Below are 26,013 nucleotides of genomic sequence, written 5' to 3' on the forward strand. Positions count from 1 at the left end.
AATTAACGTTCTGGCTGGTTACATTTTGGGATTCATTCTTAATTCAAATCAAAAATGAAATTTTGAATTTTCTTTGGCTTTCTTTAATCTTCAGTCGCATCCCATCTGCCGCGGCTATTTTGATAATGTTATGTTACAACGCCTTTTACAATATTGCTATAAACTTATCTTTAAAATCAAGTGTCTCAAGTGTGCGTTATTCCAAGAGTCATGTCCAAAAATCTTGGAAAGCAACTTCTCACCAAAATGTCGGGTCTTAAAAACCTGAGGCACCCTACATGGGGCCTATATACCTATGTATTTATACGCATTTCTTCTCTCGTGTGGGTGGAGAGGCGATCAGTAGCCTCTGTGGTCCACAGACGCACTAATATTCAGACTCGTACGTGTACCAATTACGTCATAAAAACCCCAACTTAATTGACGAAATATAATTCATCGACATGGTCGCAATCATGCAGGTACATAAATTGATTTGACCTAATTAAAACAAAGTGGTTGAATCGGTTGCATCAATAAAATATGCATTATTATATTATTGACTAGCTTTTGCCCGCGACTTCGTCCGCGTGGCGTGTTATATAAGAGAGAGATCTTTGTGTGTGTGGGAGTGCATACTTATGCAGTTTAGATTTTTTCATAAGTACATTTTTTTTCCCCAATAACTCCCATTTTTCAAAATACAGCCAAAAATAAACTTTATATTTACTAAGATATGCATGCATGCTAGATTGAATCAATTGATTGAATTGTTTTTTTTTAATTGATTGTTCATTGAGTTTTAATTTTAATACACACTTCCTCTCTTCCCTTCAACGTTGCTGTGCCCTACAGGGTCCATGTTTTAGTTCCTATGCCTATGTAACACCCCATTGTACTACATGGAATGCAATAAATAATTTAATTGAATTGAATTGAAAATATCTATCTTACGCGGTTTCGATTTTTTCATACAAATGTTTTTTTCCCACTAACTCCCGTTTCCGTGGGAATTTTGCAATATCCTGTTGCAACTAAGCTTTAAGTTAACTAAGGTACCTGCATGCCAAATTTCAAGCGTCTAACTTAAGCGGTTAAGATTTTTCATACAAAAAGATTTTCCCGCTAATTTCCGTTCCCGTGGGAATTCCGGGAATTCCTTTCTTAGTGCACCTCTACGGTACCTAAGCTATGTCCCTTCCAAATTTCAAATGCCTACGTTTAGCCGTTCAGGCTATGCGTTGATATGTCAGTCACTGAGTCAGTCAGTTTCTCCTTTTATTTAGATTTGATTTTTTCATACAAATGTTTTTTCCCGCTAACTACCGTTCCCGTGGGAATTTTGTAATATCCTGTTGCAACTAAGCTTTAAGTTTACTAAAGTACCTGCATGCCAAATTTCAAACGTCTAACTTGAGTGGTTTAGATTTTTCATACAAAAGGATTTTCGGGAATTCCTTTCTTAGTGCACCTCTACGGTATCTAAGGTACCTGCATGCCAAATTTCAATTGTCTAACTTGAGTGGTTTAGATTTTTCATACAAAAGGATTTTCCCGCTAATTCCCGTTCCCGTGGGAATTTCGGGAATTCCTTTCTTATTACACCTCTACGGTATCTAAGGTACCTGCATGACAAATTTCAAACATCTAACTTGAATGGTTTAGATTTTTCATACAAAAGGATTTTCCCGCTAATTCCCGTTCCCGTGAGAATTTTGGGAATTCCTTTCTTAGTGCACCTCTACGGTACCTATGGTACCTGCATGCCAAATTTCAAACGTCTAACTTGAGTGGTTTAGATTTTTCATACAAAAGGATTTTCTTGCTAATTCCCGTTCTCGTAGGAATTTCGGGAATTCCTTTCTTAGTGCACCTCTACGGTACTTAAGGTATCTGCATGCCAAATTTCAAACGTCTAACTTGAGTGGTTTAGATTTTTCATACAAAAGGATTTTCCCGCTAATTCCCGTTCCCGTAGGAATTTCGGAAATTCCTTTCTTAATACACCTCTACGGTATCTAAGGTACCTGCATGCCAAATTTCAAACGTCTAACTTGAGTGGTTTAGATTTTTCATACAAAAGGATTTTCCCGCTAATTCCCGTTCCCGTAGGATTTTCGGGAATTCCTTTCTTAGTACACCTCTACGGTATCTAAGGTACCTGCATGACAAATTTCAAACATCTAACTTGAATGGTTTAGATTTTTCATACAAAAGGATTTTCCCGCTAATTCCCGTTATCGTGGGAATTTCGGGAATTCCTTTCTGAATGCACCTCTACGGTACCTAAGGTACCTGCATGACAAATTTCAAACGTCTAACTTGAGTGGTTTAGATTTTTCATACAAAAGGATTTTCTTGCTAATTCCCGTTCTCGTGGGAATTTCGGGAATTCCTTTCTTAGTGCACCTCTACGGTACTTAAGGTATCTGCATGCCAAATTTCAAACATCTAACTTGAGTGGTTTAGATTTTTCATACAAAAGGATTTTCCCGCTAATTCCCGTTCTCGTAAGAATTTCGGAAATTCCTTTCTTAGTACACCTCAACGGTATCTAAGGTACCTGCATGCCAAATTTCAAACGTCTAACTTGAGTGGTTTAGATTTTTCATACAAAAGGATTTTCTCGCTAATTCCCGTTCCCGTGGGAATTTCGGGAATTCCTTTCTTACTCTACGGTATCTAAGGTACCTGCATGACAAATTTCAAACATCTAACTTGAATGGTTTAGATTTTTCATACAAAAGGATTTTCCCGCTAATTCCCGTTCTCGTGGGAATTTCGGGAATTCCTTTCTTAAAGCACCTCTACGGTACCTAAGGTACCTGCATGACAAATTTCAAACGTCTAACTTGAGTGGTTTAGATTTTTCATACAAAAGGATTTTCTTGCTAATTCCCGTTCTCGTAGGAATTTCGGGAATTCCTTTCTTAGTGCACCTCTACGGTACTTAAGGTATCTGCATGCCAAATTTCAAACGTCTAACTTGAGTGGTTTAGATTTTTCATACAAAAGGATTTTCCCGCTAATTCCCGTTCCCGTAGGAATTTCGGAAATTCCTTTCTTAATACACCTCTACGGTATCTAAGGTACCTGCATGCCAAATTTCAAACGTCTAACTTGAGTGGTTTAGATTTTTCATACAAAAGGATTTTTCCGCTAATTCCCGTTCCCGTAGGATTTTCGGGAATTCCTTTCTTAGTGCACCTCTACGGTATCTAAGGTACCTGCATGCCAAATTTCAAACGTCTAACTTGAGTGGTTTAGATTTTTCATACAAAAGAATTTCCCTTCACTACTCTGCTCCTATTGATTGTAGCGTGATGAAAGGTATACTATAACCTGTCCAGGAGTGTGAAGAATAATTGTACCAAGTTTCATTAAAATCCGTCCAGTAATTTTTGTTTCTATAAGGAACATACAGACAGACAGACAGACAGACAGACAGACAGACAGACAGACAAAAATTTTACTGATTGCATTTTTGGCATCAGTATCGACCACTTATCACCCCCTGATAGTTATTTTGAAAAAATATTTAATGTACAGAATTGACCTCTCTACAGATTTATTATAAGTATAGATTACATTTCCGTTTTCCATTAAAAATAAAATGAAAATCAGGTGTTACGATGCTTTTCGTTCAATTCCGCACTTGTCGATAGATCAACATAAAGCTGCCTGGGGGATTATAGTATGTTATATAAGATACAGAGATACTGTCCTATTCAGGGGCGGAGACCAGGAGTCCTAGTACGGCTTTGAAATAGAATACTCTGGGCGCCATCCCACTAGCGTCAGACAGAGTACTGCGGGGCGTAAGGCAAGAGGGAATCCACTCTATTTTTTCCCAAAAAAGTAGCATGGGGAATGCTACACCGATAAGAGCGTGGCTCTTAGTAATGTGATATGAGATACACATAATCTCCACGCAGTAACAGCCTCAGTCGTCCAGTGATTAGAGCGTTGGGCTCACGATCTGGAGGTCCGGGTTCGATTCCCGACGGGGACATTGTCGAAATCACTTTGTGAGACTGTTCTTTGTTTGGTAAGGACATTGCATTGACTCATCTGATTGCCCAAAAAAGTAAGATGATTCCGTGCTTCGGAGGGCACGTTAAGCTGTTGGTCCCGGCTATTAGTCGTAAAACAGCTCCACCAACTCGCAGTGGAGCTGTGGGGTGGAATATGCTTCACACCCCCTCCGGTTGATTGAGGAGAGGCTGTTTATGTATATGGGATAGATTTGTCAGCTTATGTCATCTAATGTCAAACCCATACATTTTTATCAATGTCACGTTTCGTAGCTAATTGTTTGCAACTTTGCTAAGATACCACAACTAGGCGCCAGACGTCAAAATTTAATCACATTCTTCGTCATCTGCAAGCAATTTAAAAACTAATTACTTATTTAAAAACAATCACGAAACATTTTATATTCATTTATTTATTCTATTTCAGCCACAAATGTTAATTTATTTCTACATTAAGTAATTGTGAGAATTGTCAATTTAATTTTTTTAATTAATTGTTCTTATTATGATAAAACTACGTCCCAATAAGAGGAATTAGTCATTAATTAGAAGTCTTAACACCTTAAAAATTAAAAAGAACCAGGGATGAACGTAGGTTTAAGTATTTGACAGCCAAGCAAAGTTCCGTTTAATTGTATGATAATTGGATTCAATTTTGCTTGGTTGTCAAATTCTTAAACCCACGTTCACCCCTGGTTTATTTTTTATTTGTAAGGTGGTAACAGTTTCTAGGTGTAACGAACAATTTTGATACCTTAAATTTCCCATTCTTAATTATAAACATCGGATTCTGACTTTAGACTGAAGCACAATTTCACATGTAAGTAATATTTAGTTATTGCTTTAAATCTCGGACTACTTATCTTCCCATCCCTTAATGCTAACGTGTGAGGTCTACCAGGTGTCATACAGTCACACATTACACACATAAATTTACCGTATATAACATAATATAACGATAATCAAGGGCTGGCTTCATCACGGACCTCGCCGGACCCCCGTGTTTAAATAGACTTTACTCAATATTCAGAAAAAAATGATAATTTTTTGTCCCCTATTAAAGAATACCACAGCAAGAATACAATAACATAAACATATGCAGGTTAGTGACATCGTAACGAAAACTTTGAGGGATGATTGGGGCGATGATTCTGTGTTGATATCAAGTGGAATTTTCCGTTGCAAATTCTGTTTTATTATCAGTTGAATCATCCCTCTCAGTATTCGTTACTATGTCACCCTGTATAAAATTAACACAAATGTATGTATGATTAGGCGCGCAGTGAACCACATATTTTGCGAGCCCTTTTGAGTGAGGCATAGGTACTCAATGTCAAATATTTTCAGGCTAATATGGCGAGGAGCTGAATCATACCTGTACACCTGGATATACGCTAACTGGAGACTGGTTGACTTGCCGTGGGACAGCACATTGACCTGGATTCTTGCTGCCATCGGCATCGACTTCTGCTACTATTGGATGCATCGAGCTTGCCATGGTAACTAATTAACATCCTTAAGCTTCGTACATAGAGACGTGGTGCGTTAGCGTCATTGCATCAATCTTTGAAATCAAATGCACGTGGTAACTCTGCGACTTCTTCGTGAACACTCGTATACATCTTTTACGTACGCGGCATTATCGTCAAAATTCAGGTAGCAGAAATCTGCTTATAGTATCATCATTAAATTAAGAGCCACTCTTTTATCGGTTTCTTTATATAACACGATGTTTGCGTTCTCTTTAATTTGGTCCATATAAACTATTGTCGGTCTTTCCCTTCCTCTCTTTCTTTTATCTTCCCTTCCATCTATTAAAACCAAAATTTTCATCTCTTATTAAGTGTCTATTTATTTAGCCTCTTCTAACCTCGATAATATTGAATGTGTCTCTTTTTCTTTACGTTTATAGTACCTACACTTGACGGCAATAAAAGTTACATTCGTCTCTGTAATTTTTTTTTCTTTTATTTACTTAAGGGCTTTTACCAAAATTTGTTATGCCAGCCCCATCGATCAAGACTGACTAAAACTAAGTTGTAACCTAAATTTGCTACAATTTTCAAAACTATACAAATGAAAATGAAAAATGAAATGCAATTTATTCGCTCTATTATCATTATTATTTTATCATGTTCTATTATCATTTTATTTTTTATTTTTTATCTTTTTTTTTTATTTATTTGTTCGCTTTATTTAATCGCTTGGAAGATAGCAAAAAAACTCCATTTCAATTTCCATATTTCCAGTATTGTTTTACGTAGTTCAGTAACTTTAAATTATGTACTAAACTACACACGGAAAAAAATCAATTTCCAATGAAATTTCGTCCCTACGAAAGCTGGTAAAACTTACAAAAAAAAACAAATTTAAAAAAGGGTAGCCGTTTATTATTCGAATTCGGATAATCCTAGTTTCTGCTGACAAATAAACCCACAACTTTCTTTAAATAATTCATACTTACTATAAAATTTACTTTGTGACTTTTCCTCCAGAGAATAAAATTGTTCCAGGGTTTCTGAACTTGTCATCTGACAGAATATACGAGTATTTTTACATTCAAGCTCAAGAGAGAGATTATTCTGCCTTTATTCCAGCATGTTTTATATTTTTATTTCAGAACTAGCTTTTGCCCGCGACTTCGTCCGCGTAGCGTGTTATAAAGAGAGATCTTTGTGTGTGTGGGAGTGTATGTCAAATTTCAAGCATCTAACTTATGCAGTTTAGATTTTTTCATACGACATTTTTTCCCCGCTAACTCCTATTTTTCAAAATACAGCCATAACTAAACTTAGGTATGCATGCATGCTTGATTAAAAACATCTACTCGTATCTTACGCGGTTTATATTTTTTCATACAAATGTTTTTTCCCGCTAACTCCCGTTCCCGTGGGAATTTTTGAATACCTTGTTGCAACTAAGCCTTAAGTTTACTAAGGTACCTGCATGCCAAATTTCAAACGTCTAACTTGAGTGGTTTAGATTTTTCATACAAAAGGATTTCCCCGCTAATTCCCGTTCCCGTGGGATTTCCGGGAATTCCTTTCTTAGTGCACCTCTACGGTACCTAAGCTACGTCTCTTCCAAAATTTCAAGTGCCTACGTTTAGCCGTTTAGGCTGTGCGTTGATATGTCAGTCAGTCAGTTTCTCCTTTATATATTTAGAAGATTAGATTAGATTAGATTAGATTTTTTTATACAAATGTTTTTTCCCGCTAACACCCGTTCCCGTAGGAATTTTGCAATATCCTGTTGCAACTAAGCTTTAAGTTTACTAAGGTACCTGCATGTCAAATTTCAAACGTCTAACTTGAGTGGTTTAGATTTTTCATACAAAAGGATTTTCCCGCTAATTCCCGTTCCCGTGAGAATTTCGGGAATTCCTTTCTTAGTGCACCTCTACGGTACCCAAGGTACCTGCATGCCAAATTTCAAACGTCTAATTTGAGTGTTTTAGATTTTTCATACAAAAGGATTTTCCCGCTAATTCCCGTTCCCGTGGGAATTTCGGGAATTCCTTTCTTAGTGCACCTCTACGGTACCTAAGGTACCGGCATGCCAAATTTCAAACGTCTAATTTGAGTGTTTTAGATTTTTCATACAAAAGGATTTTCCCGTTAATTCCCGTTCCCGTGGGAATTTCGGGAATTCCTTTCTTAATGCACCTCTACGGTACCTAAGGTACCTGCGTGCCAAATTTCAAACGTCTAACTTGAGTGGTTTAGATTTTCCATACAAAAGAATTTTCCCGCTAATCCCCGTTCCCGTGGAAATTTCGGGAATTTCTTTCTTAGTGCACCTCTATGGTACCTAAGGTACCTGCATGCCAAATTTCAAACGTCTAACTTGAGTATTTTAGATTTTTCATACAAAAGGATTTTCCCGCTTATTCCCGTTCCCGTGGGATTTCCGGGAATTCCTTTCTTATTGCACCTCTACGGTACCTAAGCTACGTCTCTTCCAAATTTCAAGTGCCTACGTTTAGCCGTTTAGGCTGTGCTTTGATATGTCAGTCAGTCAGTTTCTCCTTTTATATATTTACATTACATATTTAGAAGATATTTCCGTCATACATGATTTCTATGTAACTTTAACCATTAAGGCTGCTCACGCGACGGAAGCTTAAAAAATGGAGTAACTTCTCCCGTTTTCCCAAAATTTCCCTTCACTACTCTGCTCCTATTGATTGTAGCGTGATGAAAAGTATACTATAACCTGCCCAGGAATATGAAGAATAATTGTACCAAGTTTCATTAAAATCCGTCTAGTAGTTTTTGTTTCTATAAGGAACATACAGACAGACAGACAGACAGACAGACAGACAGACAAAAATTTTACTGATTGCATTTTTGCCATCAGTATCGATCACTAATCACCCCCTGATAGTTATTTTGAAAATATATTTAATGTACAGAATTGACCTCTCTACAGATTTATTATAGTATAGAAGATAAGATTTTTCAGAGTTTAGATCTGTTACTAGGGAGATTATAATTATTTTTTCCAAATAATTCTAGGACCTCTACTTTATTCATTATGTTTTTTGGGCAGTTAAAACCGTCGACATTTGTTTCTTTGAACATTACAGGGACTTTTCAAAGTTACTGAAATATTTATTATATTTTTCAAGGAATACATTCCATCTTCCACCTTATTAATACTATTGACCTACTATTAATATTAATTACAACCTTGACTGGATCTTGGCCTTCTCATAAATCTATTTTCACTCTGCGTTCTTTTTCCAAAAAGTTCAATCTCTTCAGTTCTTCTTTCACCCAATCCTTCACTGACATTGAACCTGTATATTTTTCCATTGTCCAGAGGTCCACGTACTATGGGCTCAGCATCAAGTACACCACACATCTGAGGACTTCAACATGGGAGTCGGCATCAGACAGTCCATCCTCCAGGGGTGGTGCGGATTCGTAAGTACCATAATTCATATTTTCAACATCTTATTTGAGAACTCAAAGACATACCTACTCGTACACATTAGGCATATATCAGTTCATTTCTAATAGAAATATCTTAGATCAAACCTGTATTAAACAACTTTGTTTCAGTTTTATTATTAGTAAAATATTAGTAGTAGAATGTGTTAGAGTACATAATATTTAAATATTGATGCTGTTTTATTTATAGCGTCTGTGGTCTAGTGGTTATAGCGTTGGGCTCACGGAGATCTAAGTTCGATTCCTGATGCGGTCATTGTCAAAATCACTTTGTGCTTTATTTGGCTAGATTATTGCAGGCTGAATTATTTGATTTTCCGAAAAAGTAAGATGATACCATGCTTTGGAAGGTCCGTTGGTCCCGAACTAGCCCAAACACCTACCTACACCAACCCGCAGTAGACCAGCATGGTGGATGATGCTCATACCCTCTTCCGTTGATCGAGGGGAAGCCTGTGCCTCAGTGAGACGTGTATAGGCTATTTATGTTACGTTATATGAATATGTAACAAGCTTACAAAACAATAAAATATACGCTTTACTGCACAAAAACACAATAAAAATACAAGAGCAATCAAATAGCATCAATACCCGAACCAAATCGACCGAATGCCAAAACCCAATAACATAACTCACGACGTGGCTTTCCCTGAACAATGGTAACTAACAAATGGGTCCATTTTGCTAAAATACATAACATAACATAAACAACCTATGTATGTCCCGCTGCTAGGCACAGGCCTCAACCATTATTATGAGATTTAATAATAATAATTGGTTGAATGAGCAATCAGTCTTAAAACTTAATACACACCTTCTTTTAGGTGGAGACTTGTTAATGTCTTAATTAGCCCTGAGACTTGTAATTAGCCCTTAGTTAATGTCTGTTAAATATTTTAAGAAATATTTGTGGCCTTGAGTGTTCCTCGAAATATATAAATAATACATATTATATATCTTTTATACCAAACATACATAAACTCACGCCTATTTCCCACCAGGGTAAGCAGAGACTATGGAATTCCTTTTGTTTCGATTCTGACACACTTCTCTTTTTTCTTTTTTTTTTTAATTTATTAGGTTTACCAACATTTACAACATTACTACGCTTATTCAACAAACATAGGTGTTATTCTAAATGCGTAACCAATTAAAGATAAACACAGCTAACAATTTAAACCTCTCAATTTTCCTCCACATTCATAAATCGTTTCATATACGCATGCCGGCTCAGATAATTTAGTCAATATACGTCCTTCTAGGTCTTCCTCTGCCAGCCCTATCATCAACCTTCGCTAAATAAATAATAATATACTTAATATTTATTGCATTCGTAAACAGAGTCGGCATTCAGCTACTGTACTCCTTCCGAGTTTGGCAACATACCTACTGTCTTTAGTCAAATACTTCTGCTCCCCGATTATGACCCAGCAGGCGAAGTTTCCAACTAGAAAAATCGGTTACTTCTTATTAAACATCAAAACATGAATTTACTATGTTATTTGAATAAAAAGCACACTGTGACGTCACAGAAAAACGTGATAAAACATCGATTTATTATTACGTTTTTCTTCGTAAATAAGTTAAAGAAAAAGGAAAAGTTTATTTTAATTTCGTTAGTTTTAAATCCACACACATCGAAGCAATTCATCCAAAAAAGCAATATTGCAATTTGACATTTGCGCATATAAAAGTATGTGAGCAATACAAATAAATGTCAAATAGCAATATTGCTATTTTATATGAATTGCTTCAACGTGGTCTTTATAACCCCTGTCTCTGTTAAGTAATCCGAATTTTATCGTTGACCTAGACACTACACAATTCCTGCGCCAAACGACTTTAAACCTCTTTTATAATTCTCTCAGACAACGCTCTGACGCAATTTTCAATTTTGACGGGCTCATCTGGGAGCTCTTAAGCTGATTGTCTGGAAAATGTTATCAAAGTAAATTATTGAATGAATATCGCCGTTGTCGTAAGTAGGTAATTCCAGTTTAAAGGAAAAAACAATTATTAATACAACCATATTGTTTCCTTGACCACATCGTCAATTTCATTTAGGTGGCATAGAGGTAAAAACACTAGGTACAAGAAAAACAACACGTGGTTCAAATAGGTTCAATACTTTCCTATTCAGAATACGAAAAAAATATTTTTCCTCCCGTCAGCAAGAAACTGTAAAGTTTCCTGCTGGAAAGTAATTTCCTGCTGGTGTTTTTGGGTTCCCTAGCTGGAGTAATAAAAATGACCCTTATTTATATTGACCCTTAGTTATTTATGTATATTGGTGCTAATTCCAGTACACTCAATCAAATTTTAAGTTATACCTGTCATTTTCTTATCCGTCGAAAAGAAAAGAGACAGATGATTGACAGGCATAAAATTTATGAAACACACGTAATATTTAGGCAGAAATTAAAACCCTCTCAAAATTTTACACTGGTCAATAACCCAATTAAGTTCAGTCCATTCTTCAAACGTATTACATATATTATCAGCGAGATGTCTTTTTGATTAGCTCGTTAATATGTTAAAATTATAAACTGTCTATCAACTGTAATATTTTTCTTTTCGGTGGATAAGAAAATGACAAGTATAACAACATAAAATATGGAGATGTCCGCAGGCATCACGGCAATTGAATAAAATTATATTGATTTTTTTTTTTGATACACAAACGCGAATTAAACGGGGATTCGCGTTATAATTCCTCCACGGTGCTTCTCACCTGCAGCTGATTTTGGTTTGCTGAAGCTTTAAGCAACGAAACGCATTCATAGATTTACTTAACTCCCAGTCCCGTAGACACGCCAGGAAAATTAAACCACGACAGTAACGTGATATTATTATAATAATGTATTCTCTTTGTCTGCATCGTGCTTAATATCTCAAACCACGAGGTAATTTCCTTAATAAGAGAATTTCCTGTGGCTCTACGTTACCTGTTTATTTGTGTATTGCCTATATTTCCCTGGTTGGTGACAGCCCTCATCGCCCTTAATTTAAAGAACGTCTAAGGCCCTGCGTCGAGGTTTTTCTTGCAGCTTCTTTTTCCCGGCTATGAGAAGCTACAGTAGATTTCGGTGGATGAGACGTTCGTTATTTAAAAAATGACGATTCAATGCATAACTAACTATGTTACCTACTGAATAAATATATTTTGGAGTTTGAATTTGTACACTATATACTTACCATGTTTTTAAGTTTTGTAGCATTTTGACTCCTTATGATAAAACTCAAGGGGCTCTTTATATATTTCTTAGACGATTTTTTTCATAATAAATTTATATCACGATTTGCAGGATTTGTGCCCGGTTCATGGCTTAAATATAGCCGGCGAGAAGTGGATGTACTTGCTATGTTATATTAATATTTCTTTATCACATTAAAACCAAAACGGTAATTAAATAGCCAAAAATATATTTTGAATGACACTTGGGTTCCAATCCAAAGTACTTTACTTCAGAAATGCGTACGTTCTGAAAACTCAAAGGGCTCTCGACCGAAAGTCAAGAGTACTTCTGACGAGAATAAAATCAACAGAAGTCTTTAGCTTCGGCATTTTAAAAGCATCTAATTCTAGGAAACTCTTACAATAACCAGCAGGCTCTGCACGGCAACCGCGGCACGCGCAGCGCGAATTATATCGAGGGTTGCAAGTTTTCAACCAATAGACGCAGCGAATTCTATCTACGTAGATAAACGCCGTACTGCTATTAGTCAAAGCCCTTGATATACTTAAGTCACGCCGCGTGCAGTTGAGAATACTTTGCTCTTAAAATAATTTCTTTGAAAACAGTGTTTAACGTCCTCCGTGGTCCAGTGGTTGAGCGTTAGGCTCACGATCCGGAGGTCCCGAGTTCGAATCCATTAATGTCCTTGGACATTACAGGCTGATCACCTGATTGTCCGAAAGTAAGATGATCCGTGCTTCGGAAGGCACGTTAAGCCATTGGTCCCAGTTACTACTTTCCGATGTAAGTAGTCGTTACATGAGTCATGTCAGGGGCCTTTGGCGGCTCAATAGCAACCCTGACAGCAGGGTTGATGAGGTTGGTATCTCAACCCACACTAGAGAAGAAAAAGTGTCTTACAGTTATAAAGGTATTTCTTTATTCAAATAAATTGCAGTGCTTACTTCCTTTGTAAACTTTTTACTCCTTTGTTGCGTGTTTAGAAACTTGTTGTATATATCTCGCTAACAACATGGTTTGTTTCTGACCTAGCTTTCCATTTGCTTGATATTCCGAACAATGTTTAGACACGGCATAGGAATAGTTAACGAACTGAGTTCTGGTTCTAGGTCTCCCTGTGCCAATTAGTCGTATCTCAGATGTCTGTAGCCAAATTGCCAGTGATTACGAAAGTGACAGTGTTATCCTATAGCTACATACCTATTATTAATCAATGGTACTACCGAATAAAATACAGTGCTTCTATTAACCCGACTGCGGCGACGCAAAAAGGAGGGTTGTGTGTTTGGTGTGTGTGTGTGTGTGTGTGTGTATGTGTGTAATTATGCATGTCTGTTCCAAGGTAACTTCTAAACCACCTGTCAGAATTTAACAAATGAGGTGTCACTAAAACCGTCTTGATTTTCCGGTGGTTTGTCAGAGAAATATAGGTACCTATTTTTTTGCGTGATTTATCCGTAGTCGGGTTTTAGATTTTTTTTATGTCCTTCGGCAATCATCGTTTTTCCGAATACAAACCAATGATATTATGCATGTTGAATCAGAATTTGAATAACGACCTAAGCATCTACTTTCCTTTTGTTTTGATTCCTTTAAGACTTTTCAATACAAGGAGGTAATGAGGTGGTATTAGTAAGGTCATCATCACTAATTTAAGAGCCACGCTCTTGTCAGTGTAGCATTTCCGTCCATGCTTCTTTTTAGGGTTAAATAGGGTAGTGGTTTCCCTCTTGCCTTCTGCCCCGCAGTACTCTGTCCAACGCGAGTGAGATGGCGCCCAGAATTGTCTATTTCAGAGTGGTTTATTAAGTAAGGTAAGACTAATTCGAACTACTTTGCATAAATCCAAACCTAAACAATACTTGTAACATAATATTAGTTCCTCAAAGATAGCTATTTTTATAATGTGGGTAAAACTTACCCCATTCGTCTTCAGTAACTTTGATATTACTGTCATCAATCTCAGTTTGAAAGCTCTATTAGTATGGGAACTAAACGAAGACAAAGTCCTTTTGAGACTCATGTCAGGAGGAAAATAATGACTTTTCCTACCTTGAAGTGTCGACAATGAGGAATGAGAAAACGGGAAAATTGCCTATAACTTACTTGTTTTATATGCCTCTTTTGTTGTTCCTACAATCCCGGAAAAAGTCTAAAGTAAAAGTAATTAATTACATTTAAGTACCTGCTATTATTAACAGCCTCCGTGGTCTAGTGGTAAGAGCGTTAGGCTCACGATCTGGAGGTCCGGGTTCGATTCCCGATGGGGACATTGTCGAAATCACTTTGTGAGACTGTCCTTTGTTTAGTAAGGACTTTTCAGGCTTGAATCACCTGATTGTCCGAAAAAGTAAGTTGATTCCTTGCTTCGGAGGGCACGTTAAGCCGTTGGTCCCGGCTATTAGCCGTAAAAACACCTCCACCAACCCGCAGTGGAGCAGCGTGGTGGAGTATGCTCCTTACCCTCTCCGGTTGATTGAGAGGAGGCCTGTGCCCAGCAGTGGGACGTATATAGGCTATTTATGTATGTTATGTTATGTACCTGCTATTATTCAGCAGGAAATGAAAGAGCGATACGGCTAACCACCTATCACGTTGGCTTAACCAGTGTCAAATTGGCACAATTGTCTGTTTTCATACTTGCTTTAATTTAACATGATTTATTGTAGATTTGCCTCAAATGGCAATAAATACGTGACCGGACAAATGGGGAGCGCTGAGGACTCTCACACGGGTGTGCGAGTTACCACCTAACCCTACCAGAAAGTTCAGATGAAGCGTGGACTTACTTCATCTTGCGATGCATGTACCTTTGACTAGCCCAAATGGGAATATAGGCGTGAGAGCTTTAGCACTTATTAATAAGCCTTATGATGATAGAGTTCTTCTACCTCTACAAACTATTATGACTAACACTTTTATAACCACTAGTCATTCGTTCTATAACATTATTTTAAATAATATAATAGTCTTTGATTGTGAGATCAATGGCTGACCTTACCACTCTGGTGTCAAAGCCAAACGATCTCTGACTACATCTATACTAATATTATAAAGCTGAAGAGTTTGTTTGTTTGTTTGTTTGTTTGAACGCGCTAATCTCCGAAACTACTGGTGCGATTTGAATAATTCTTTTTTTGTTGGATAGTCCATTTATCGAGGAAGGCTATAGGCTAAATAACATTACGCTATGACCAATAGGAGCAAAGACAGAGCGGTAAATGTGTAAAAAACGGGGAAAATTATTCATTTTTGAAGGCTTTCTTTGCGTGCGCTGCGAAAACGGTTCAAGATACACAAAAAATATGTATGAAAGAATTATTCCTCTATACATGATCTAAAAAAAAGTCCGCGACGGCATATGTCTATCTTTTAAGGTTTAGTCACAATGACCGTTTTTATGGTACCAAATTTGGTCGAAATAATTTGTTTAAGTTGTATCAACATAATAATATTAATCTTTATTCAAATATAAATATAAATATGTTGTTGGTTAAGAGTACTTCATCTATACTTATAATAAATCTGTAGAGAGGTCAATTCTGTACATTAAATATTTTTTCAAAATAACTATCAGGGGGTGATAAGTGGTCGATACTGATGCCAAAAATGCAATCAGTAAAATTTTTGTCTGTCTGTCTGTCTGTCTGTCTGTATGTTCCTTATAGAAACAAAAACTACTGGACGGATTTTAATGAAACTTGGTACAATTATTCTTCACACTCCTGGACAGGTTATAGTATACTTTTCATCACGCTACAATCAATAGGAGCAGAGTAGTGAAGGGAAATCCTTTTGTATGAAAAATCTAAACCGCTCAAGTTAGACGTTTGAAATTTGGCATGCAGGTACCTTAGATACCGTAGAGGTGCACTAAGAAAGGAATTCCCGAAATTCCTACGGGAACGGGAATTAGCGGGAAAATCCTTTTGTATGAAAAATCTAAACCACTCAAGTTAGACGTTTGAAATTTGGCATGCAGGTACCTTAGATACCGTAGAGGTACACTAAGAAAGGAATTCCCGAAATTCCCACGGGAACGGGAATTAGCGGGAAAATCCTTTTGTATGAAAAATCTAAACCACTCAAGTTAGACGTTTGAAATTTGGCATGCAGATACCTTAGATACCGTAGAGGTGCACTAAGAAAGGAATTCCCGAAATTCCCACGAGAACGGGAATTAGCGGGAAAATCCTTTTGTATGAAAAATCTAAACCACTCAAGTTAGACGTTTGAAATTTGTCATGCAGGTACCTTAGATACCGTAGAGGTGTACTAAGAAAGGAATTCCCGAAATTCCCACGGGAACGGCAATTAGCGGGAAAATCCTTTTGTATGAAAAATCTAAACCACTCAAGTTAGACGTTTGAAATTTGGCATGCAGGTACCATAGGTACCGTAGAGGTGCACTAAGAAAGGAATTCCCAAAATTCTCACGGGAACGGGAATTAACGGGAAAATCCTTTTGTATGAAAAATCTAAACCATTCAAGTTAGATGTTTGAAATTTGGCTCGCAAGTACCTTAGATACCGTAGAGGTGCACTAAGAAAGGAATTCCCGAAATTCCCACGGGAACGGGAATTAGCGGGAAAATCCTTTTGTATGAAAAATCTAAACCATTCAAGTTAGACGTTTGAAATTTGTCATGCAGGTACCTTAAATACCGTAGAGGTACACTAAGAAAGGAATTTTCGAAATTCCCACGGGAACGGGAATTAGCGGAAAAATCCTTTTGTATGAAAAATCTAAACCACTCAAGTTAGACGTTTGAAATTTGGCATGCAGGTACCATAGGTACCGTAGAGGTGCACTAAGAAAGAAATTCCCGAAATTCCCACGAGAACGGGAATTAGCGGGAAAATCCTTTTGTATGAAAAATCTAAACCACTCAAGTTAGACGTTTGAAATTTGTCATGCAGGTACCTTAGATGCCGTAGAGGTGTACTAAGAAAGGAATTCCCGAAATTCTCACGGGAACGGAAATTTGCGGGAAAATCCTTTTGTATGAAAAATCTAAACCGCTTAAGTTAGACGCTTGAAATTTGGCATGCAGGTACCTTAGTTAACTTAAAGCTTAGTTGCAACAGGATATTGCAAAATTCCCACGGAAACGGGAGTAAGCGGGAAAAAAACATTTGTATGAAAAAATCGAAACCGCGTAAGATAGATGTTTTCAATTCAATTCAATTAAATTATTTATTGCATTCCATGTAGTACAATGGGGTGTTACATAGGCATAGGAACTAAAACATGGACCCTGTAGGGCACAGCAACGTTGAAGGGAAGAGAGGAAGTGTGTATTAAAATTAAAACTCAATGAACAATCAATTAAAAAAAAATCAATTCAATCAATTGATTCAATCTAGCATGCATGCATACCTTAGTAAATATAAAGTTTATTTTTGGCTGTATTTTGAAAAATGGGAGTTATTGGGAAAAAAAAATTATGAAAAAATCTAAACTGCATAAGTATGCACTCCCACACACACAAAGATCTCTCTCTTATATAACACGCCACGCGGACGAAGTCGCGGGCAAAAGCTAGTACCTTATAAAGTAAATAGTAGTGTTGCCGCTCGATAGTGCCCTATCGATAGTTTTCGATCGAACTATCGATAGTTTACCAAAAAACGATAGTATCGATAATTGCTTGCGCAATATCAATAGTATCGCCAAAAAAGAGCTATCGATACTATCGATAGTATCGATTAGGCCTATCGATTGGGTAGATGATTTTTGGCTGTTTACTATCGATAGTAAAACTATCGATTTTTCGGCAACACTAGTAAATAGGAGACGGAACTCGCTGCTTGACATGCCTTCCGAATCACGGATCATCTTACTTTCGGACAATCCGGTGATCAGCCTGCAATGACCCAACCAAAAAACTGTCCCCACCGGCAAACGAACCCGAGACCTGCAGATCGAGAGACCACCGGTATTACCACCAGACCAAAGGAGCTGTATGTTGATGTTTATGTTCTTTACCAGATCTTCTATCTGCCCTTGGCTGTGATCATTCCACCAGCACAATTTGTGCTGCATCACCAGTTCAGCTATCTATACATGTTCTGGATCCATACAGAGACTATCAAGACCCTCGGACCTCTGGAGTATATCCTTAATACTCCCAGTCATCATAGGATTCATCACGGTAAGATATGTGGTTTTCCTATATCGTCTTTATTAAAAGTGCAGACTGTTGTTAAGAGCATACTATGATATTAATTGTTGCATTGCGGATTATTTGAAGCCTCTGACTTGAGGGCTTATTCTGAAAACTCATTCAGATTCTTTAGAGTCATACGTGCTGTCAGAACTTTCAGTTTGGCATGGAGTAAAGTCACTATCACAGAACAGATAAGGTCGATATTTGTTTTGTTAATTTGAAAAATTCTGACGACGTCACCAGAAGGCGCGTAATATAACCAGAATTTTTCAAATTCACAAAGCAATAATCTACTTTATATGTTTTGGAATAGGGATTGGACTTCCATAATATGTATAAAATTGAAAATGAACACGGAAGGATTTTACTGAGCGTTATCCCTTACTCAGCCTATTTGATGCCGCTTGAAATAGATAAAGACTAAATACGAGTTCAGTAAAGTTCAAATTGCTTTAAAGTTTAAAAAAATGATGGAATATTTTTTTTATAAGTAATTTTATTAACAGGTAGCAATCCATACTGCATTGACGTCAACTACGGAGGCGTGTTAATAATTTGGGACAAACTCTTCGGCACATTTCGCCCGGAAATGGAAGGCGATAGAATCGTCTACGGCCTGATTTACCAGCAACCTTCATTCAACCCAGTACATTTGCAGGTAAAATTCTCCGTTAAATTCCGGAACGAGACATTATTACGGAAATTGAAGACTTCAACGGAATTTCCACTGAATTCACTTCAAGTATCGCTCGGTTGTTTATCCGCTGTTTTGAATCCTCTGACTGTACCTTTATTTTTGTATTCTTATTGATTTTAAGTTCTACTTGGAAGTGAATTATTCTCTACTCTCTCTCTCTCTCTCTCTCTCTATTTAAACGCTGCGCTCTTGTCGGTGGAGTAATCGCCATTCCTCTCTTCTTCCCGCCAAAACCTTCACCTCCCGATACGACATGACCTGAATTATTCTAGGTGTGTTAAATTAATTATTAACTAAGAAAAGTTATAAAAGTAAACTCTCGTTTCGAAATCCGTTTTCTTCGCTGTTATAATTTTCCTAGTAATTTAATTCTCTTACGAGCAACAGACCAAATATACACTTCAAAAATTAATCAACACGTTCCGAGACTAAACGTTTACAGACGGTGTTAAATTAATTATTAACTAAGACCAGTTCTGACGTTATACTCTCGTTTCGTAATCCGTATTCTTCAATGTCATAATTTCCTTAGTAATTTAATTCTCTTACGAGCAACTGAATTCAAATATTGATTAACACGTTCTGGGACTAAACGTTTACAGACGGTGTCCCGTCTGCAAACGTCGGACTCGATATTATGAATGAAAGGTCAATGACTTGCACTCGAATATAATGGATTTCCGCAAAATAATGTTTGTTTAATTATATCTATCCCCATTAAGTAAAACTAGACTCTACCGTTTATAACAGTATATTACTTCAATATACATTGTTTTAAGTTTACGCGGTTATAATCATAATTAAAAAACATAATAACGGGTTCTTACCGCGTTTAAAATAGAGATTGAGACTCGATAGAGATTGCAAGTGCCATGATCACGGGATGACTGATGAGATTGGAGTGAAGTAGGTAGAAACGCGGTAAGAACCCGTTATTACGTGTTTTAATTCCTTCAATATGTTTAAATTGTTACTTTGTCATGTGCAATAAGGTATATTTTTGTTTTGTAATTGTAAAACTAAACCTTTATTTACAGACCTACTACACAAAGTACGTGATAAAGAAGTTCCAAGAATATGACAGCTGGATTTACAGGCTTCGTGCTGTGTTGGATAGGCCGAGCTGGAAGCCAGGCTCGACTCTAAGGTTCAGAGATATGGAGGAGGATGTAAGTATTCTAGAATATTCTAGATCCGCGACTGTAGTATAACGATCAAGATCCACTGATCCACATTGCATGATAGTTGATGCCTAGCCAGAAAAACACAGAAAGGTTCAATATTAATGATGAATTACTGAATATTCTCGGAATTTTCAATGTTACAGTGAATAAGCTTTTCAGGTAAGAGTTATCCACCTGAGACTTTTTTATAGATGCAAAAACACGCCCCACTTCTGTACTATCTAATCTATAGTAGGTATCTAAATAATACGCACTATGGATAAATATTATGACTGAAACTTCCTTATACTTATAATATGAACCATTTTAACAGTCTTTAAAGACCTCGACAAAATGACAGCGATGAGTTGGTTTTAGATAATCGCAAAGCAGAGTTTTAGGTTTCCGATGTTATTTCACAATTTTCAGAAAAAAAGTATCTGTCTATTAAAATATTAATTAATTATATTATTATTTTAGCCTAAAATCCATCTTCAAGTCAAATACGACGTGATCCTTCCCAAATGGTGCACCGCTTACCTTCTCACACACTACAGCCTGGTTCTGTATGGATTCTACCAGCTGTTTCTGACCCATATGGTAAGTCTTTGAATATTAATATCACTACAAGTATACTTACTACCAGAAACTAGTACGCTATATAATGTGAATGCAATTCATTATAGTTCAGTGATTTTTTAAGTCAAGTGTAAAGCCGATTAATCTATGTTATTTTTTTTAACCTAAATATTAACGGCCTCCAAAATGCAGTCGTCCAGCGTAGTCCTATGTTCGACTCACAGTGAGAACATATCACAAAAATAACTTTGTGAGTTATGTTTTGGTAAGAACATTGCAGGCTAATCACCCGGTTGTCCGAAAGTAATGCGATGCGTGCTTCGGAAGGCACATTTGGTGCCGGTTACTACTTACTGATGTAAGTACGTAGTCGTTACATGAGTCATGTCGGACCTTTGGCTGGTCATTAATAACCCTAACACGAACGTTAACGAGGTTGGTTATCCACCCCATAACCCATAAGTACCCATAAGTGAAACCCGCATATCTCAAAATTACGACTCATGGCACATGACTCAACTCAAATCAGAATGTAGACATCAATAAAACTTAAATATCTCCCCGAGTGGATTGAGTTATCAGAAATTTTATTTTTAACCGACTGCGGCTAAGCCGTTAGTCCAGGGCTACTAGCCCAAACACCTCCACCAACCCGCAGTGGAGCAGCGTGGTGGAGTATGCTCCATACCCCCTCCGGTTGATTGAGGGGAGGCCTGGGCCCAGCAGTGGGACGTGTATAGGCTCTTTATGGTTATGGTATGGCGGCGAAGCAAAAAGGAGGGTTATGTGTTTAACCGCTATGTATGTATATGTGTATGCATGTCTGTTATAACTTCTTAACCACCTGTCAGAATTTAACAAATGAACTGTAACTAGAAGCGTCTTGATCGTCGGGTGGCTATAAGCTGTATTAAATTTATTATATCTTCTAAACATCACTATTTGGAAGAATGTCAGATATTTTTTTTCTTATTTCATACTTTTCAGAGCGCGTTTATATCGTAGTCGTGTTTTAGTTTTAAACTTTTGTTTTTATAACAACTCTACTTTTAACCCCTTAAATGCCGGAACGCGGATCTCGACCAGACACAATGTAAAATCTATTGTGTCTGGTATCTCGGCATATGAGAGGTTAAGTGAACCGTAAAACTTTTTACTACTGACAATTTTCTGTTAAAATAAATTATCTGTGAAGAAGTTTCAACTACTTGGGAAAGAGACGTCAAGTACTTAACTACTATAATCTAGCTAAAAAGTTCATCACTTTTATTTTTAAGAAGAATAAAATTAAAATTTTTATTTTTATTTATAGACCGAAGGTTATTTTTTTACCGCCGTTTTTCATTCAAAATCCATACCTAGTGCGAATGTACTAAGTAACATAATTATTATACATAAATGCCTAGTACAACGTCAGCATTTTGAATTTAGGTCTTATTCAAGTAACCGCAGTATACGATTTTCCTAATAAAGACCTTTATAATATTGCATTGTCTTTATACTTCATGTCAAGTAAAATTTATCGTCTGGGTTTCAAAATTGGAAAAGTTTTAATCACTTCGTCGTAAGTTGAATTGTTTTTAAGATTCGTATCCGAAGCATGGATAACGTTCCATAGGATAAAATAACGCTTTATGATGTTACTAACAGATATTTAAAAAGTAATATTGAATATAATAGTCTCCGTAAACTTTATTTCGTCGTATAACATGAGTTTCGTCAGTGAATAATATAATATTATGAAACAGGTGTACCTATATTTATTTATTTAATCGTTTATTGTAAACTTTACAGCTTATAATAATCTTAATTAAAGTTGCGATGTTAAAAATCTTATAATAGCCAATTACAAAGTTTGACAAATAAAATTTTATAAAGTGGAAAGTGAAATATAAAGATTTCATTTTTCCTTGTTTGATCAATATTTTTATCATTCAATATAATAATAATCAATTGACATATATGGATAAGTCTTTACTAAAAATAACAAGTTTATTTTTAGCCTGACTTATGTAACAAAGTGAATATTATTATTTGACCTTCTACTAATAATATAATCTTCTTCTATCGTGTGGATTATGAGGTGGATGACCGACCTCAACAGCTGTGATAATAAAAAAATAAAATTATAAGAGGGTAGTTTCCAACTAGTCAAATCAGTTACATTTTACTAAACGTCAAAATACGAAATTACTATCGAATTTGTACGAAAAAGCATCCATTATTTTACATTTTTTATTCTTACATTATTACATTATTGTAAATTATTGTATTTTAAAGAATAATCTTTAAAATTCATAAATAAGTTAAATAAAAAAAAAGAAAACGATTTTTGTCTCTTTTAGATCTGTCTTTATTTAGAAATCAGAATTTTAAATTTATCTTTCGACAAAGACAGATCTAAAGGTGACTAAAACGTTTTCTTCTTTTCTATTTTTTTTATGAATTTTAATAAGAAAAATGTAAGTAATAATAAGTGCGACATTTTGTAAATTTTTTTTTCTATGACGTCACAGGTTTCTTTTTATACAAATTCCATAGTAATTTCATGTTTTGACGTTTAGTAAAAAGTAACTGATGTTCTTCTAAAGTAATTGATTAGACTGATTCTATTATAATAATTGTAACTTATTCCTTCCAGGCCATGCCACAAATGACAGTTCTGGTACTAGTTCTCTACATCCTGGGATCTCTCACCGTCTTCGGCATGATTCTGGACTCGTCACCGAAGGCTCCAATGCTGGAAATGTCGCGTTGTATAGCCACGCTGCTTATAGCCATATGGGTCACCCCGTCTTTGGGTGTTGTTGTTAACCCGCCCATGCAACTGTTCTATGTTTTATCTGGTCTTTTCTGGTCCTTGTTCGTGTATAAGACTGTTGAGATTAAGGCTGTTAAGTCTAGTGATTAAGTTCAGTGTCAAAATGTATCATGAGTATGTGTAGATAATCCAAATGATTATTTACAAAACATCATGGTGATGAGTCATTTGGTACTCATCCCCATTTAAATTAAGAACGTTATCTTATATATAACTTATTTCAATATGTGTGTGCCTTTGTGTGTGTGTGTGTGTATGTGCGTATTTTTTTATATTTAAGACACAATTATGTAATCGAACTTGTAATATGGTGATTGAAATATGGTCTTAAGTTACAATAAAGTTTATTACTTATTATTATTATTATGTAATGACACATAAATAAATCTATAAAAATACATTTTGTAAAAAAGAATTCAGTCCAGAAAATATTAAAAGACAAATTATAATTTTATTTTTCTTGTCAAATAAGTACTGAAAATCATTCAAAAACAAAGCAAGAAAATCAAGTATCAACCGTTTGTAAGCTCACATTTCATACATTGTTTTAAGTTTACGCGGTTATTATCATAATTAAAACACATAGTAACGGGTTCTTACCGCGTTTAAATGGAGAACCCGTTACTATGTCACATGTACCTAATACCATGTATGTAACACCTAACTGCTTGTGACTTTGCAATGATTAAATGAATATGAATATGAATGTGCTTTAATTATTTAGCTCACATTTTATTTTTATTACACAGACTACATTATAAACGACGAAGTCTGAATAAAATAAAAAAAAATCCCTTTCATTTGATTTTTATTTGAGAATTGTAACCGCCTACGTACAGTTGTAAAACAATTCGTTGAAACGAGGACATCTTCTTAATTGGATAGGACACGAGGGAAAAAGTTAAGAAACATTAATGTAACTCGGTGGCGCAGCGGTTAACGCGCTCGGTCTGCGATTGTTGAAGTTAAGCAACTTTCGCAAAAGCCGGTCATAGGATGGGTGACCACAAAAAAAAGTTTTCATCTCGACCTCCTCCGTGCTTCGGAAGGCACGTTAAGCCGTTGGTCCCGGCTGCATTAGAAGCCGTTAATAACTACCAATCCGCACTGGGCCCGCGTGGTTAAGGCCCGATCTCCCTATCCATCCATAGGGAAGGCCCGTGCCCCAGTAGTGGGGACGTTAATGGGCTGGTGATGTGATGTGATGTGAATGTAACTTGACTGCAAATATTAAAAGTACTTAATATAAAATGATAAAACAACATATTAAAACATTGCTTGCATGACTATATTGGAGTAGTTAGAGGTTATCCATCGCAAGATGAACTAAGTACCCACTCCTTACCGAATCAAAATAAACGAAATGATACTTCATTGTTTACGTTTAATATTGAATTATATTCTTTATGTTTATAAGGACCTGTACACAGTAGTGGGACGTAAAAATAATAATATTACATTTTGTTACACGGTTCCCCTATTCCTAATGTACCTACCAATTTTAAAGTTCCTACCTTGAAAACTGGGAAAAGTCAAATTTTACCCCCTCTTTGAAGGGGTTGAGGGCAGATTTCAAAAAAAGAATGACCCACGATTGTTTTGTTAGTCAAAAATAGCCCGCATATAAATTTTTAGCTTTCTACCTTAAAAATTGCGGAATGGTCCATACAAACTTTACCCCCCATTTTAGGGGAGTGAGGGGTTAGAAAGGGACAAAACTTGGCCTATGTTACTCTCCATCCCTTCAACTATACCCACTTAAAAAAATACGTCAATCCGTCGCTTCCTTTTGCTGTGAAAGACGGACAAACATACAGACAGACACACACATACACTTTCCCATTTATAATAGGTATTAGTATAGATATACTATCCTATATCATATACCTATGTATTTATTCTACGTATTTTCTTCACTTCTAAAACAGCAGAGACGCATTTTATTTCGAATGTTAAGTAGTTTTATTTGAGCGGTAGTTTAATTAAAACAGTAGGTATAAAGCGCCCGCGTACAACTTCAGGTTAACTTTAATGGCTCAACTTGGTAATATAAATGTAGTTGTTTGCTCAGTGGAAAAGGCTGTTAGCAGACTTCAACTGTTACTACCTTACCTTCTTTAAAAGGTTTAGAATTTACAGCACTAAATTGTGTTTAAAATTTTACAATACGGCGAAACCTACTGCGTTTAGTGTAAAATATTACTACTGCTTGTGAGAATACGTAACGTATCTAAGAAATGTAATATAAACATCGATGAAACTAACAGAGGGATTGTGTCTTTTCAGCCTTTGGTTTTGGTTTCATACAACACTATTAACCCGGCCCCAGGGACATAGTCATCTTCTCTGCCCTCCACTAGGGCAATTCCTTTTCGGCGCGTCCTTGCCGCGGGGGTGGGCGCCTCTTACTTCAGTAGG

General features: G+C 36.3%; 1 protein-coding gene across 2 annotated transcripts in view; it reads left to right on the top strand.

Moving 5' to 3' along the window:
- Nucleotides 1-24,296, top strand: part of LOC126369399 (alkylglycerol monooxygenase-like) — a 67,357-nt gene extending 43,061 nt beyond the window's left edge. For both annotated transcript variants that reach the window (XM_050013796.1, XM_050013795.1), the window contains exons 3-9: nucleotides 5,361-5,512; nucleotides 8,838-8,941; nucleotides 18,158-18,320; nucleotides 18,842-18,993; nucleotides 20,070-20,201; nucleotides 20,676-20,795; nucleotides 23,416-24,296. In XM_050013796.1, the coding sequence (XP_049869753.1) occupies nucleotides 5,361-5,512; nucleotides 8,838-8,941; nucleotides 18,158-18,320; nucleotides 18,842-18,993; nucleotides 20,070-20,201; nucleotides 20,676-20,795; nucleotides 23,416-23,685 (1,093 nt within the window). In that variant the 3' untranslated portion in view covers nucleotides 23,686-24,296. The remainder of the gene's footprint in view (nucleotides 1-5,360; nucleotides 5,513-8,837; nucleotides 8,942-18,157; nucleotides 18,321-18,841; nucleotides 18,994-20,069; nucleotides 20,202-20,675; nucleotides 20,796-23,415) is intronic.
- Nucleotides 24,297-26,013: the final 1,717 nt, after the last annotated feature.

Source organism: Pectinophora gossypiella, chromosome 9 (assembly GCF_024362695.1).
Source record: "Pectinophora gossypiella chromosome 9, ilPecGoss1.1, whole genome shotgun sequence".
In the NCBI taxonomy this organism is placed as follows: domain Eukaryota; kingdom Metazoa; phylum Arthropoda; class Insecta; order Lepidoptera; family Gelechiidae; genus Pectinophora; species Pectinophora gossypiella.